The 17,433-nt window shown below is 42.3% G+C and overlaps 1 protein-coding gene across 10 annotated transcripts in view; it reads left to right on the top strand.

Moving 5' to 3' along the window:
• Window positions 1–17,433, top strand: part of rap1gap (RAP1 GTPase activating protein) — a 33,558-nt gene that overhangs the window by 2,504 nt on the left and 13,621 nt on the right. For 8 of the 10 annotated variants that reach the window (XM_026367181.1, XM_026367179.1, XM_026367186.1 and 5 more), the window contains exons 2-3: window positions 5,435–5,470; window positions 14,436–14,529. In XM_026367181.1, the coding sequence (XP_026222966.1) occupies window positions 5,435–5,470; window positions 14,436–14,529 (130 nt within the window). Of the gene's footprint in view, window positions 1–5,434; window positions 5,471–14,435; window positions 14,530–14,564; window positions 15,581–15,638; window positions 17,180–17,433 lie in introns of those variants that run through there. The other 2 variants (XM_026367184.1, XM_026367187.1) reach the window with 2 other exon arrangements.

Genomic DNA, 17,433 nt, shown 5'->3' with positions numbered 1-17,433 from the left:
AGAGAAGGCACTGGGCGGGCTCCGTTTAATTATCTAATTCACGTGGGGCTACGGGTGCTGAACATCTTATATTTCATAATTGAAGAATAAAACACAAGGGCTTTTATTTATTATAGTCTTGCAGCTTATACAAGTCCACCTCGGCCTGCTGCAAACAGGTGTGTTGCTGGAGTGGTGTCAGGTAGTTTGACGGCAATGTCACGGTTCACAACACAGTAACTACTCAGCAAATGGGGCAGAAAATAACAGCAACAAGAGAGAAAAATATATTTTCCTAGGGCACCATGAGGTATTTTATTTGGATATTAGTAATATACTGTAATTTAACTTAATGTTGGTTTGTGTAATATTGTGAATACTTTGTTAAAACTGACATTAGTCTATTTGGGGTTGATACATATATATATATACAGTAATATTACGTCTCAATGAAAGTAGGAGCTACCCAGAAAATAAATATTTTCTAGGAAGCGTGTATCCACGACATAACAACAACAGCAATGAAAACATGCCATGTGTTTTCTTGCTGGACGTGACGGCTATCACAGATCCTCCCAGCAGTTAGGATAGCTGTGGTGCTGCTCTGTGTGTGTGTGTGAGTGTGTTTTCATATACACTGTATCCTACTGTACTGCTGCTAAATGAGGACATTCAGCCACATTACCCTCATTTCTCTGTCAATGGGCTCATTCAGCCCACGCTGGGGCCAGATGTCCAGAAGGTATACACTCTCGATCTAGTCATGTGCAGTATTGTTTGACAGTGTTACTTATTACTGGCCTGAGCGCTAATTCCAAAGACGTCATTCAGAGTTGCTCAATTGTGTTTTTCTGTGAATCTATTTTTGACAGTATCCAGTTCCTATCGTGACATTCGAAATCACCATGAATAGTAGACATGAGTCTGATATAGGAATAGGTGTTAATGGTAGAAAGACCCTATTCAGAAAACACTAAATAGACTCACATACTGTATTATTGTCTTATTAACAAGTGCTGGTCTGTTGGTCAGTGCACCACTATGGTCACAACTGAAATACTGTATCTCAGTAACATTTTGATGGATTGTCATATTTTGCACAGACTTGTATGTTAATCAAAGTAGTAATTCTGCTGTTGCCTGTATTTTACTCTAGCTGCACAGGCAGGTTGATATCGTTTTTAGTAAAATATCGTAAGCTAAGTTTTAGATGTCAGTGTTCAACCCCTTTTTCATTAAATAGTCCAGCATCCATAGGTTCTTTTTTGTTCCTTAACATTTTTTAAGTTAGTCCAGTGCATTGGTTTATGACCAAATGTTTGACATCCCCAGAATAGCAGCCTGAGCTTTTGCTTTTGTTTTCTTGTTCAGTACCAACTACCTAATTTTAGACCTAACATGCCAAACAAAGATGCTCCACATTATAACATTATATCTACAACGCAGCAGCATGTGCCATTAGTGTTCAAAGTATAGTTTCACCTTGCTGGAAAGTTCAATTCTCCTAGTTTACAGCGGGGTGTAGGTGTGTAAAGGTGTATTTTTTCTTGGGTGCAACACAAGCTATGTGACCTTTTCACCTCTGTTTTGGTTGCAGAGTCCTTAGCTCAGACTGCACGGTGACAAAGGACTGAAATCAGCATGTTCTCAGCTTGTGCTGGATGAACTGGGTGTAGCACTGACTGTGACTCCTCCAGAATTTATTGTGACTGTAGGGAAGAGGAATACTTTCTGTGCAAGCTGGGTTCACTTGGAAAATGTTCTTACAACTATTTTCAGAATACTAGTTAATAATAAAGCTCTTGTTTAAAACGTGTGTATGATATGTAGACTAAAAGCAGTGGCTTCATAATGAATACTAACCTTATTATCCAGCATATTTAAATTCTTTGGTGTTTCTGCTGGTAAAGGCTGCTGTAAACAATCTACAGGTTTTTAGTCCAGACATTTTAAGATCATTTATCAATTCATATGTATTGTATGTTAAATTTAGAGCATTTCTCATATTTCAGACGAAGCATTAGCTCTGCAGGAACATATTACTGCAGCACTTTGGTGGCTGAACAACTAACTTGTTTGCTTTAAGCCTTATTTCTGGTGACCTACTTGTCAGGAGTACTTGCTATATACCACAGGCCTCGGTTCATTTCAGAGGTGAAAAAAAAAAAAAACTGTTTAAAAGTTTAAGGAAGAAGAAAATTACAAGCTTCTTAAAGTCAGATTAAGTTGAAGGAATTGTTAAGCATTGCAGCTTCTGCTGACACGGTTGTGGCCTTGGATCCTTGAGACCCACCTTGGGCCATTTTATGCCTTGCTGATATTTGTTTCCATGGCAACCAGGTCACGGTTGATACTTAGTTTACAGGAAGTATAAAAAAACTATTTGGCTATTTGGAAACAAAGCATTATTTCACTTTGCTCTGTAACAAAACCTGGACTAGACACACACACCGTTTTCACTGTGATATTTGAATGTGCAAATATGATTCATGGCCCACAAATGCATCAGCTCAGGCATCTTTGTTATAGCCTGTCCGAGCGTTGTTCTCCCAGAGTGGGACAGAATATTCTTTGTTTTGCTGATAAAGCTGAGAGATGTTCACATTTCACTCTTGTCAGCTCTTCTGCTTCTTCTTTATCTGGGCTCTGCCCTGCTCAGTCCACATTTCTTCTGCCTCTCGGGGATGAGTTCCCTCTCATTTATAAATTCTTTTGATAGAAGAATAATATTGTGACTGTTATTCGACATAAACATTTAAAACAGCATTTACTGAACCCCAGCAGACACACGTGAAGTGCTCACAGAATGTTAAGCCGCTTTTCCTGCAGCTTCTACTTTCAGTTTTCCTGCCCCCCCATCTGAAAACAGCCTATTTTCTGTCATGAGCTTCCAGCTTACATAGTTCTTCTTTAGCTTATAGCAAAATAGCAGACAAGTTCAGTGTTTGTATGTGTGTAGTCGTGTTTTAGCAGCTTACCATGAAGATACTGTTCTCTTCATAATCTTGATTTTTTGGTGACAAACGTGCCCCTTGTGTGTGTTAAGTCCTGTATGTTGATAGGACGTCTCAGCTCTTGGGTATCATGTTCTGCGATAAACAGTAGGCTGTATTGCAAATTTCCCGTAATGCTTTCGGTGTTTCAGTTTGGACCTATTATCCAATAATCTCCACACGCCCTGGTTGATTTCATTTTAAGGGAATTCCATGAAACCTGAGAATGGGTGGGCAGCACAGGATGAGGTTTAGAAAATGTTATTCTTAGGGATGCAGCACATATGAAAACAGCTTTCCCCTCCTCGCACTCGGCTTTGCAAGAACAGAGCCGACAGCCCTAAAAGTATTTTGGCTCTCCCCCAAGGACCCGTATGCATTCTACCTAAGCCCCAGCACTGATTTATCTGCATATACAAGTCGGTCAAGCTCCGAGAAAACACTGGTGCTAGATTTGAGATAGAACAACACCGCCAAATCCATCCCACTGTCATTATATGTGACACGGCGTCCTAGGGTTGAAAATGATGAGCGATCTTCTTCGCTGAGGGGAATCAGGCGACAACTTACTGTAACAACAAAAGTCTGCTGATTCGTGACTCCACAGTGCAGAGAACAAACAGAAGCCCCCAGGGCCTGTTTCCTCTCTCTAACACTGTTTTCTCAGAAGGAGGAAGCTTTGGGCTTTCATTTATCTCACTGGGAATTCGTTACATCAAAAGAAGAAGTACAAACATCTTACTTTTGGTCCTTGAGTTACCTCATAATAAGTGAAACTTTGAGGCTTCTTTTTTTCATGCATGAAAACAGAAACTCCTTCTGTGACTTGTGACTTGACTTGACTAAATGATGTTTTAGTTATGCTAGAGGCATGACTCTATGCATGACGTGGTTCAAGCGTGGTTTGGTTCAGACTGAAACACTTCAACTGATAGATTGATTGTCAAGAAAATGTCTGCAGATGTTCATGATACCTGGAGGACATATTGACTTTGGTTACCCGTTGATCTCCATTAGCACCACCAGCAGATTGACGTTTTCGACTTTTAATGATATACCTCAGCATCTATTGGATTATTTCCCGAATGGATCCAGACAGTCATGTTCCCCTCAGGATGTATTAAGCTAATGACCTCGTCATTCTCAGTTGTGGTGGTTAGTGTTAAGTGTTTAATAATAGCTCACTAATGCGCTGGACTACTGTTTGATTTGCACATGTAGCATGTGTTTTTACCCATACAGCAAGAACCCCTCTCCTCCACATTTAACTGGTCGATCCTTCGGGTGTTGCTGTGTCATGCAAGCTAATCAAGAAGGATGAGTAGGAGGTCTGAGCTCTGTAGGCGCTACAGTGAGACACAGGGTGGACAGCTGCTGGGGACTCAAATGTGGCATGAAGGATGAATGCAGTCATGGGTGACACAGTCGAAAGTATGAGGAAACAGAAATAAGTGAAATCGGTCTGATAGCTTAGGTACTGTTTGTACTATGTATTTATTTCTGCTGCTTTCTGTTGACTGGTGTATTGTCCCACAAAGTTCTGAGGGATCAATAAACAGCACTGGAGGCAGCTGCAGGAGCTGACAGACATACTAAACATTCCCCTCCTGCTGTGTCACCACCACCAGACATCACAATGAGTCATCCACTGGACAACCGTTATCAGTGTCAAATACCCACTTTGTCGCCTGTATACTGAGGTAAAGTGCTGCGTCCGAGTCGCGGTGTGTGTTTATGACAGTGATGTGATATATGTCCAGACCAGAGGAGTGCTTGGTGCTTTTGTGAGTGAGGCTGTCAAAATCCTGCCTACAGACTTAAATATCACTATGTATGACTTTCCGCTTGATAAGCAGAGAGACCTCTTTGTCGCCTGTCAGACACGAGGCTGCTATTTCTCCTGCACACGCAGCGCCATCTATTGGCGGAAACAGGACTCTGCATTCTCAAGTGAGAAGCTGACAATGCTGTGTCCCCTGGTTATTGTTTCCTCTGATCACCACTCCAATCTGTTTATCCAGAGGGACTTGAGGACAGATGATAATTTCCTCTTGATTGTGTGAGCGATGAGCCTCATGCTTTTGATTCACACCAGGACAAGATTCATTTTGTCTCAGTGAACACCAGCCTAGTAATCATCCTTTCATCCTTGGAAATGCTACTTCAACAGATGGCAGGAGTTATTTCAGGGTAACCCAACCCACTGCATGACCTCCCTCAGTTCAGTGGACTTCTTGTAAGCGGGAAGGACAGACCACTGTCCCTCTGCACTTTCCACACTCATGTTCTAAGTAAACTTGGGAGCATGCAGGCAGAGTTGGAAGCTATTAGTGAGTGTACGATTCAGTTGTACTGTAAACCACCTGGTGCTGAAGTGTTCTGACTTTTAAGGTCTTCTTATGCTGAGCTCATATATCTAATTACTCATTTCTAACAGCTGCCTTTCATGTGCTCTCTTTCAGGGTGGACAAGACATTTGCCAAGGCCAGAAGCAAATGGTGAGTTTTTCATTGGTTTTTAGTTATTTTAATAAATCAGGTAATTTATGATAAAACATCTTTTTGTGTTCCACTGTGCTGCTGGTCATAAAGTTTTAACTACCTGGAGTGACTTTGGTTTTCAAAATCACTGACTCAGACAGGACTTGTAGGTTTTTACATGTGTGCATGAATCAGCCCAGTGAGTAGAGTAGAAGTAAGATGAATGAGCCAGTGAGAGGCAGAGCAGATGGGCAGCAGTGGGCTAACAAATACCCAGTCCCTCCTGCCATCTCTGCAGTGCTGGCAAGGCTGAGGTACTGCTGTGTGTGGCACGTGAAGACAAACAGGGAGCTGGAGCTGCACACCTCCTGCCACTGCAGATTCACCACTCCGTTTATGAAAGCTTTAGGTGTAGTGGCACGAGTGTCTGTCCCTCAGCCCCCTCTCTCTGACTGCAGCAGGTCGAACGGTGCCTCGCCGCAGTATCATCACTCATTCCCACTGGAATACAGATACAGGAGGATCTCTTTTAGCGGCTAGGCCCAGATTACTCAGCAGTGGCTGGACTTATTTGCAGAGACTGCAGTGTGGCTGTCAATCTACTTCTGCAACAGACAGCACCTCCTGGTAAAGAAGAGGACGAGAGACATGAGCAAAACACAGATGAAGAGGAGAATGTGAGGAACGATACGAAAAGAGCAAAAGGGGTGAAAGGATTGTGGGAACGACAAACAGGAAGAAAGATGAAGTGACATCACAGGAAGAGAAGAGGACAGCAAAGGGTGATGTCGGCAACACAAAATGTATTTAGTTCATTTACTTGTGTTTATGTAAATTAGCAGGTTTCTTCTTTATTCATCTCAAGAAGAGTTAGAATTAAAAAAATCAAAAAACAAACAAAGTTTCCCAGCTGAAGTCAAAACCTCAAATTTCCAGCAGCAGAGCTGTAACACAACAACCCTGCAAAATGCCGTGCTCTCCTTTCCGTATTGGAAGGTCAAGGAAATTCTGGTAAGTTTCTTCTTAGCTCATAGTTTTGATGATAGCTGCATGACACAAGACACTTTCCTTGATCATGTAGAGGTAATAGACTGTCACTGTGCGTGTACCCAGTGAGTAATGAACCTGTTTCATGTATTTAATGTCAGGAATTGATCACTTTTGATCCTTCGGCCTTGTAGTTGATTAAATGCTAAATGACCATCTCCCACCTGGCCATTCAAACAGACTAATAAACAGAGGATCCTCAAGCCTCGTCTCCGCTCTCTCCAGGGGAGGCCTGTAATTGGTTGTAATCCTGACTTGCTAAGCTCCCCTGATGTGAGGAAATGGGAGAGAAGGGTTGGTGTGGATAATGGTTACGCTGAGTTGTTGAGCCTCTCTCTTTCGGTCTCTCTCCTACACACATGCAATCATACATCCGGACACAAAGCGCATTCTGCCTCTCTGCCCCTAGAGCATAATGGATTATTGTGGCCCGCTGTCTGTTGTATAATGTCCTGGCCAGTCTGTAAAGCCTGCCCACTGATCCCACTGTCATATGCATGCTTCAGCTCACCTGGCCTTCATGCAGGACAGGTTTACACTTTTGAACCACCCTCGGGTTCTACTTTTTCCAACAAGGGAGAATTCAGGCTCCATACTGAAGAATTCAACATGGGGTCAGATTGAGATTAATGAACTTTTTCTGTCGCTCTACACACAGAGCATAGCTACAAAGTTCTGCCCTCTAGTGGTAAAAAGAGGACATGCATGGTGAGGTCTGAAACTGTCTGAAGTTAATGACTAATGAATAAAATAATACTGAATTGGTCTTTAAATTAGATAAACTAGCATCCGCAGAACCTCAAAGACACTTTTCCTTATGTGACTTTTTGTGATTAAATGTCAAATTTTGTTCAGTGTACAATGGCACTAAACAACAGCTTATTTTATTGTTGTTGAATGACCTTACTATTTATTTCAAATTGTGTGTGTGATTCCTCACCCTTTTTTTATGATGCTTTCTAAATCCTATTTCATCCTTTGGCTCCTGATTCGGTCCACAAACAGAAGACGTGTCACTGTTAAACACTCCCCTGTTTGTGTTCACTGATTTCCTATGAGATGTCACTCTACATCATCTCATCGTCTGTCTCCTCTGCACATGCGCTCACCGCTGGCCGGGCCGGGTGTCAGTGTGCTAGTGAACGCTCATCTGTGTATGTCAGGCTGAGTTGGTCCGGAAGAGCAGACATAGTTGGAGAGCAACTTGTCAAGCCAGATCAGCCCATACTGTCTCTCTGCGAGTCTCCTGCTGTCTCACCGAATATAGCACACAAGTGACATGCTCGCCCCTGGTTTTGCCCGTCTCAATAATCCAAACCCTAACATGTCATCCACCATCCAGCATGTCTTAAAAAAACAAAACAAAACACAGAGTTCAAATACCAGCAGGCTGTTGAGGGATGAGGCGAGGCAACTTTGACAGGTCATTTCCCTTTATGACTTTATCTGATTCTTGGAGCTTTTCTGTGGCAGAGTTGCTCCTTCGTCAGTTTTAAAGTTCACAGGTTTGTCTGCAGACAGTCACAGTTGCAGTGTCTTCTTGTTTGGAAGACAGGGCTTCAGGTATTGAAGAATCACACGAGGCCTTTATTAGCATACAGTATATGTGGGCTGTGATGGTGTGGTAGACCACTGGGAGGGACAGGCTGAGTCCAGTAGAGTATTTCCCCCTCCTTCATTTCCACTCTCTCATGTATAAAGATGTTTTTGTGTGATCATTCTGTCCTGATTGATAGGAGGGATGTATGTTTCATAGATCATCTCACATATATGATCATAGATGATCCCACAGCCACTTTCCACATTATTTGTGATTTCCCTGAGGCTGCATGTTTTCAAAAAATCTTGACAGTTGCTGGAAATCAGGACCTGTTGGTAGAGTGATCATGCTTTATTGAAAAACATCTGCCATGCCTGGCCTTTTAATGCATACTGAATATGACCAGCTGTCAGAGGAGGTGCGGCTCGGGAGAACGCATCGGAGGCTCTTCATGCATCACGTCCCACAGACATTTTATTATTTATCATTTCTAGCATCCAGTGTTTGCTTACACCACCAATAGCTGGTGTGTCCTGTTTTTTTTTTATAAGAACTACTAAATAGGATTTCCATATCTGTTTGTAAAAAACAACTTTTACAGGTACACTTCCTTGGGAACAAACAGCCTCTCAGACATGTCTGCTTTCTAAATTTTGTCCAATATATTCTTTGATTTGATTGTGGCGGCTGGGATTTTTATAGCTGAAGGATAAAAAGCACAGATGATTAATGAGTGCAGAGGAGTTGTTTTTTTTTTTTTTTTTGTTACTTTCGTCACACAGATTAATATTATAGTTTAGAAACATGTGAGAAGAGAGGAAATATGACATGCAGGCAGTAAATGTCTCCAGCAGCTACATGGCATGTGCTGTATCCATTTGGTCACCAAAGTGGTCTAAAAATAAAACAGGTTTGAGTAGAAATCAGAACTTTTTATCTGGACAGATTACCTTTGAGGCCATACACGTAGCCTACAGTAAGCACGGTATATTATTATAGAGATTGTTTCACACCAGAGACAATCATCCTCCCATTTGTTTGAACACTTCAGTCTCAGGGGTTGGGGAACAGTGGCCTTCAGAACAGACCAATCCCAGGTCTATTTATGTGGTAATCCGTAACACATGTGTTTCTTATATCTCTGGCAGCAGGTGCTGCTCCTTCACACTGAATTTGGAAATATTGAACAGGGAGACTGACTATCTGTCCTCTTCAGTGTCATTGCTGTAATATATGATGACACAGGGGAAACAAGGTCACGAAGCAGCACAGCTGAAAAGTGCTGGTGTTAAATAAACCTCTGTAGTTCTCACAAATTGTAACCAGGGGCATGAATTAATAGGCATGAAATCTTTGCTTCAGCTGAGAAGGAGGCACAGTCTAGGGGTTTTATTACCCACAATTCTAATCTATTCTAATTCTAATCTTAGGATAATGTTAAGCAAGATGATGGACTCTATACCTGCTAATAGACTATATTAATATTCACAATATGAGCATGTTAGCGTGGTGATGTTAGGATCAGTTGCTGCAGACTCCCTTGTTTTAATCAATTCACTATTATGTGCAGTTGTGCAACGGGAAAAACTGCAGCGATTCCATCATATTAACACATTTGTAATTAATAAGCAAGAGAGAATCCACTGTGAGAAAAAGAGGTCATAATGTAAACATGCTCATCTGTCATGTCTGCGTTAAGGGACCCCCTAATGTAGCCCTATTACCCAGTTCAAAACAAGCCATTAAAAAAAAAAAAAAAAGGATGCTGCATACTGCATCAAACCAGTCACAATCACAGTCACAGTGGGGTTCAGGTTTACTGCAGGGAAATCAGGATGGGGATGGAAAGTTTCTCCAAGAGTTTGGAAGCAGTTGGCGCTCCTGCTTTGCCTTGCAAACAAACTGTGGGCTTGATTAAACAGCCACTTTGTTTAGGAGTGACGAAGGGGTGCGTTTTAACAAATCTAAAAACAGCAGGAGAACCTTCAAGCCTCCTACATCCAACACCAACTAAACAAGTGGAAAAAACGTGCTCATTAGGAAGAAGACAGGCGAAACATAACCTTGAATCTAAAAGTGTCACTTTGTTTCCCATGTGTTGAGCTGTGTAAAGAACCTTTTTGTGGTGCTCATTTATTTCTTATGTTTCTGAGGAAATGCAGATAAAGTGAAGACTGCTAGTCTGACACATTCATGCACACATTAGATCGCTCTTGAATTCAGTGCCATTGTTGCAGCTGATGGTTGTGGTTGAGTTCTGGCTTCAGTCCATCGCCCACTTTTGAGGTTGACCACCTCTAATTAAATCGCAACCTGTGGGAGAAGCACAGTGATTACACATAAATAACCATTCTTTCATAGTTCAGAACAGCAGCCACCTTGCAAGCTGAAGACCTCTGACGTGTTTGCTGATATGCAGTATTATGTGTCTGTGATTGGAGCCTCAACCCACAGGCTTCCTCACATCGCATAAGTTACATTTCAGCAGCTTGCTGCGTTTAATTTGTTCAGCGTGAATCCAAATGATCTAAATACAAACGTGTCATTAAACTTGCTGAACAATAAGCACACAATTGCTGACTCTTGGCTCACTCTAATTTGTAGAGGAATTACTGGATCAAAGTAGACTCAGCTATTATTTGTCTCTAAGGAAATACAGTATTGTTATCCAAGATGTCTTGGTTGAGAAGCGGCTGCTAAAAAGCTGAAAGTGAGAGGCAGAGAAATGGTTGGAGATGTGGAAATTTCAGGACAGCAATTCTCAGAGGACACGGTGTCGGGGGAGGAGAGTGGAAGGAGACCACAGGCTGTTTCACCAGGCTAATGGGATGGGAATCCTTGGCAGCAGGGCTGGTCAGAAGGGATTTACTGTGGGATTCTGCAGAGGACATTGGAGCAGGGAGGATACAATCAATTTTAAACCAGCTAGATTCTTCCGCGTGAGCTAAGAATAAAGCTCCATGTGTTTTGGGATCTTCTGCTGTTATTTATTCATTTGCCAGTATCCAAACGTATTGATCCCTCAGTGAGGAACCAGACTGTGCACGTGCACGTGGCTTTGATTTGATAGGAAACAGCTGCACTAGTCCGTGTTAAAATGTCACTCTGTGCTAATCAGATTTTAAGCAGGACATTTTATCAAAATCTGTCCGCGCTCATCCGTTAATGTGTTTTTATCTATAACCACTATTGACAAAGCCTCCAGCGCACAACATTTTCAATCTGAACCCAAACCTCCTTCTTCTGAGCTCTTTCAAAAACATTTAATGCATCGATAACATCTGCAGTCGATGGTCATAGGTTTAAACAACACAAAAAGTGTGGTATGGCCTCACTAGTGCAGAGTGTCCCAACACATCTCTGGACGCTGTTAAAGTTCGTTTAATTGTATAAAACAGATTTTTTTTTTCTATTAAGTTTTGGACAGTGAGAAGATTATTTGTTTTGTTTATCACAATACTAAGCTTTTAATGGTGCACAGTATGAGGATGGTGGTGTAATCTCTTTATATCTCTTCATGTCTGACACATATAACACACACAAACACACACCTACTTTACTCCACAGGTGCTTACTTGTTCATCTAGAAGCTGTCTAAGGAATGAAAGACAGGTTGACACTGTCACAGCACTAGTATTATTTAGCGGGGGATTTAGCAGGAAAAGGCACTGTTGGCGGCGGGAGCTCCTGGTCTGCTGGGAACCAGAGAGGGTAGCTTAGTGGTGTAAAAGCGCATGTTCAATCTGGGGATTGTATGCGACTCATTACAGTAATTAAAAACCTGGCTGTGCTTGCTTTGTCATTCTGAACAATGGCTGCAATGGCTGTTCACCTTTCGCAGCTTAATGTTGGACACAATCACCTTGTTTGAGTCGTATCATAATGAACATAAATGTGCATGTGTTTTTTTCACATGTAGCTGATGCTGTTGCCACAGCAACAGCCCTAGTTGGCTCGTGATGCACCGTAGGGATCTCTGCTTTTCTTTCTTTTTCTGAGTGGCAGACTTCAGCAGTTCTCTAAAAGGATGATGGGGGAGGGTCTCCTGCTTCAGAGGGGATAAGGGTGGCGATGGTGGTGTTCAGGCAGCTAGATCGTGTGTGCGAGAGCTTGAGAGCAGACAAAAGACAGTGGAGATGGAGGAAGTGACTACTAAAGAGCGTGTATGTGTGTGAGAGACTGAGTGGGAGGAGAGAGGGATAGAGAGAGAGAGAGTGAGGGAGGGAGGAGAATCAGTCAGGGGAGAGGATGCTCACTGGGAGCGTGTGACAGTCTAAAGAGCTGAGAGTGAAGCCAGCAGGTGAACGACTGAGGCAAAGCACCAAATGACTGGAGCAGAAGGGAGAGAGAAGAACAAACGGGGGGAGAGGAACACAAAGAAAGAGTGAGAGAGAGGAGATAAGTGTGAAAGAGAGATAGAGAGAGAGGAGGGGGGAGGGGGGAAGGCGCTTAACTATAGGACAAGTGTAGACAGTGAGTCATCTGCCCGAGTGCTGGTCACTGTTCGGACTTCCCAGGGAGCGCCCGGTGTACAGCTACCACAGTGTGAGTAAGTTTGCTGCTCCGCTCCGCTCCGCGCAGGACATCAGCTCACCCAGATGACACGCTGCGACTTGTTCACACGGCAGATTTTCTGTGGCACGTCGCTAACCAGCTGGGGTGTGTTATGTAATTTGTTGTGGTGTTGGGATGAAGCTGTGGCTTAGTGCTTGCAAGCTGATCTGGAGGAGAGAGCTTATGTGGTGAGGCTGCACGGGGCAGGCAGGTGTCTGATTAGAGCGGCAGGCAATGAGTGCTGTGCCACATGCTTGTGATAGGTGTGAGTTTGTGACAGGCTGGACAGGACATTTCCTCTGTCATCTATGCTCTGATGTGTGATTTACTACTTATTCTTTTGCGCACACTTATATATAGAGAGACGACATAATAGAGGGAATGAATGGCTATAATTTTATTTCATGACAGACAGACAGAAGCAGAAATATCTCAGACAAGTATTGTCTCTATTTTTAAGTGTAAAGCATTTCGTCTCACATAAATAAACATATGTGCGTCTGTGTGTGTGTGTGTGTGTGTGTGCGCCTTGCACCCATCTATTGTGCATGAGTTCTAATTAAGAGTTCAGGGCAGCTGATGCCCTGTCGTATCCTGCTCTCCCATGGGAGAGCTGCCGCTGAAGCTCCCTGCCTTTGCCTCATTCATATTTATTGAGCCTCCTGAGAAAAGGCTTGTGTTCTGAATTGTTCCTGTTTTTTTGCTTCATTCTGCAGGACTTTCCCTTGATTGGGTATCCACTCGTTGTGTAATAGCAGGCAGGCAGCTCTGTATGTTAATGATTCATGCCCTCTTTCTTCTTCACCTACATTTGGTTCCCTCTGCACACCCAGTGAGTGTGAGACCAGATTTCCATCTCTGTCACTGTCCCTGTTGAACAGTTGTCTAACTCAGCTGCACCCTTGCTAAACAGAGTTACTGGTCATCCCCAAACAGCCGTGTGCATTTTTCACTTTGCATTATCGCAGCTTCTGCATCGATCACTTGGCGTGTTTGAAATAGATTGAATTAATCAAACAGATTGAAAGCCTGCTGTGCAAACTGTCCAGTTGTCAGTGTCAATAGGGCACCATATTCAGCAGGAATATTGATCAGTGATCCTGTGGGGATGAAGCCATCCTGGCTTTTTAAAGCAAAGAATGCATGCCAGTTGCATTGCTCCTTTGTATTAGCAATGTATCACTGTCCTGGATTAGAGAGGAGAGATGCTCTGTTTGAAGAAGTGTGAAACTATGGGTATTATGTCCCTGGATCCCTGAAGTGTTTCTGCACTGCACTAGAAATTAAGTCTGTGTGTGGAATATGATTTAATAAACAGCAAGAAATCATCCATAGTTCATCCACTGCAAGTGTTAGATATCAGTCATACAAGTAAAATAATAGACTTACAATGACTGAACATTTACAGTAAATTTAGATTTATTGTAAATTGTGTTGTTGCACTGGGAGAAACAGCAATAGGAAATAAGAAATAAGAGATGGGGGGAGTAGAGATAACAAAGAAAGAAATGTTGACTCTTGTGAGGAGTTTTGTCTTATTTTGTGCCTTAAATGTTTTTTATGCTCTAAACCATGTCAGATTTCACAATCTTTAAAAGAAGTTATACAATATACTCAGACAATCATTAAATTAATAAAAAATATGCTGTTACAAGAGGGCGTGATGTTCTGGGCTTCAAAGCAGTGCGAAGGTCCAGACCACGAGTCCATATGGTGCATTCTGTTGCTGAATGAGACCAACAACATTTCCCGAGGCACCCCCCCCCCATACGTCCTCTTGTTTCATCTCAATTTCAGTGACCTTTTCTGACTCAGTGTTCTCTTGCATGTGTCCGACTGTAGGAAACAAGATGGGAGTGACCCCCGAATTTCTGCAACACTAGAGCCCCAGCTGTTCCAGTCTCCACTCTCAAACACCACCTCACCTTTCCACAGGGTAAGGGGGAGAATGAGGGGGGGGGGGGGGGGGCATTTACAATTTGACCCCTGACCTTAGTTTTGTGATCTTCGTTTCTCTGTTTCTTCTTTCACTGTTGATCTTGTCTGTGCTCCATCTCCTCTCTGAATGCCCTCACCTGCCTGTATTTAATCTCTCATGACTGTATTAGACCCAGATCGCCCTCCTGTGATGTCATTTTTTCTTCTCTTCTTTTGTTTAACTTGTGTAATTACAGAGATCTCCATTAATAGAAAGATATTTATAGAAGGAAATTGTCAGCTCGGTTCCGACAATTTCTCAGTTGAAACCAAATAAGTCTGACTCCTGTCAAAGCAAACAACACCCGGCCTGTCTGATCAGCTGCCATTTCGAAATCAAAAAGACAAACTTCTTCGCTCCCACTAGATTGGAATGTCAGTGATGTTTAATCATTCTTGTGTGGGTATCAATTATTATCCATCTGTTTGTTTGTTTTTTTTACTGTCCTGAGAGCAGAGCCAGTTTACTTCAGCGTCAGTGAATATAATCCACACTTTTTGCAGGGTTTCAGTGAGGGTAAGTTGTAAAGTGCTGATTTATGCTTCTTTTCTCCTCTACAGGTGCATTTTAGCAGGCAATACATGTTCTGATTTATACTTTACTGTAAGAGAGTCTCAATCAGTTTGCCTTGAGTTCTCTAAAACTGTTTTCTGTGATTTTTCTGTATTTTAATAATTTATGAATCTGCCTAGTTTGGTCTATTATTATTCCTTTCAAAAGGAAAGTAAAGGAAAAAAGAAAACTAAATTGCTCCCTGTCAGAATGAGCATGGCTACCTTTGGCACATCTTACCACTATAAATGAGCGACAATCATAAAAAACCTGCCGGGGATATTTTAGAAAGCTCTGTGTGGTGATTACCAGTGGATACGACCTCACCGCGGTTGGATTGCTTCATAAGATCTCTCACACTTTGGGATGGAGCTTATACTTCTAACGATCTGACTTAATCTGATGAGAGCAGAGTGAGTGGAAAGAGAAAAGGATTAAAGGAGAATTTGGAGATTGGGTTGTTTAACAGTGTTTCCTGATCCCTGCAGCACACGCCATCTGTAGGTGACGATTAGTCAGACATGAGACTTTTTGAAACTTCTTTGTCTACATGGCTGCACGGCGAGCAAGCAAAGTAAAGTAAAGACCCTTATTTTACCCCTATAAAAGGTGTCAGTAGCGATTCAATTACAAATATATCCAACATTTGTTATCTGAAACCTAATTTGACTCAACGTCCTTTCATTTGGAATCCATGAAATTGATGGTGGGGGACATTATGGTAATATGAAGGGAAAAGCTCTGTGAAAACTAAGTCAATCTGCAATTAACCCATCTGGTTTTATGGTCACTGCCTAATTCAAACTCCAGTGTTTTATCACAGCTATGCCATTTTAATAATATCGCATATTTCTAAAATAAATCACTCAAACACACATAACTGCCATTTTCCTTTTTCAGCACACACACACACACACACACGCACAGTGTTGCCTCACTATAATCTTTCTTATGCAAACGTTACTCATTCTATAAATTTTACTCATCCCATTTCAAAAATAGACCTGAATTAGTCGGTTCCAAAAAGAAAATGCAAAAGTAAGGACCATCAGAATCTCGAGGAACCGTTTTAAAGTTTTTATCAGCTCCGTTGGGATGCACAGATCTGCAGCTGCTGAGTCTGGAGGACAGAGGAGGTCTTGCGCATTTAATTTGCCTCTTGTCATGATGACAATCCTATTAGCTCTCCTAATGAAAGGTCTCAGCTCAAACACCTGCACTGAACGCTTGTCTGGCTCCCTATGGATTTCCACACCTCCTCCACTCTGGTCATGTCTGCTTTTCTGCTAAAATGAGATGTCTCCAGAGGTTGCTGTTTGTCTCCGCTTGGTTTGCATGTTTTCTTAGGATTCTCTTCGGGGCCTTTGTGAATTTACTCACTCTATTTCCTTATTTTCTACAACATTGATTTTCACAGCTGCTAAATATTGAATTTAATATTTAGCCATCCTACTGTAGATTTAGTGCTGCTCATAAAACTGCTCTGTGACCAGGAAAATGTTGAGACTGGAGGAGTTGGGCTCCACCTCTGGATACCTGTCAGCCAGAGTCAAGACAGAGTTAGTGATAAAGGTAGAAGTGGATGATATGCTCTTTGGATTTCCTCCCGCAATACTCTAAGGCAGAGAGAGAGAGAGTGACAAAGAAGGATCAGCAAATGACAAGACGCCTCTACTTTCAGTCAGAGGATTACTTCTGTACATTTCAAGGAATAACTGCTTGCAGACACTTGCTGATAATCCTGCTTGTTTAGAGTACACACTGGGAGAGCCTGCAGATCTGGTCTTCAGCTTTGTTGGTCAGCCATGGTTGCAGTAAGCAGGGATGCAGCTTCGCTTCGGATGTCAGAGTGGGACACAGTCATCTTTCTACCATTTCACAAGGGCACAGCAGTCAGAGAGAGCGTTTAATCCAAACCTGTTGGACTCAGTCAAATTGAAACATATTTTGAAGCTGTAGGACGCCAGTTTTAGGACACCTCGAAATGGCTAAAAACCATGACAACTGTGTCTATGCTCCGGTGGTGACAAAGGCACGCTGGATGAAACCCAGCCATGTGAGTAGCTTTACTTTAGAAACATGCCAGAGATGGAACTTGGCAGAAAATTTTGCAAAAGCTTGGGCAACTGCCACTCCAAATAGAGGTTAGAGTGGGACCTGTTATTTATTAAGCTAATATATCTTTTCTAAGAAAATACACACGTTTTTTTGGACATGGACTTAAGGTATGTCCGATACTGCAGTTGTTAAGTTCAAAGATAATATGTAGCCCAACACTAGAGCTCCTCTTATTGTAATGTCTGGTTAACG

This window comes from Anabas testudineus, chromosome 7 (assembly GCF_900324465.2).
Source record: "Anabas testudineus chromosome 7, fAnaTes1.2, whole genome shotgun sequence".
NCBI lineage: Eukaryota > Metazoa > Chordata > Actinopteri > Anabantiformes > Anabantidae > Anabas > Anabas testudineus.
The sequence above is the reverse complement of the archived record's forward strand: the minus strand, read 5'-3'. Positions and strand labels throughout refer to the sequence as shown.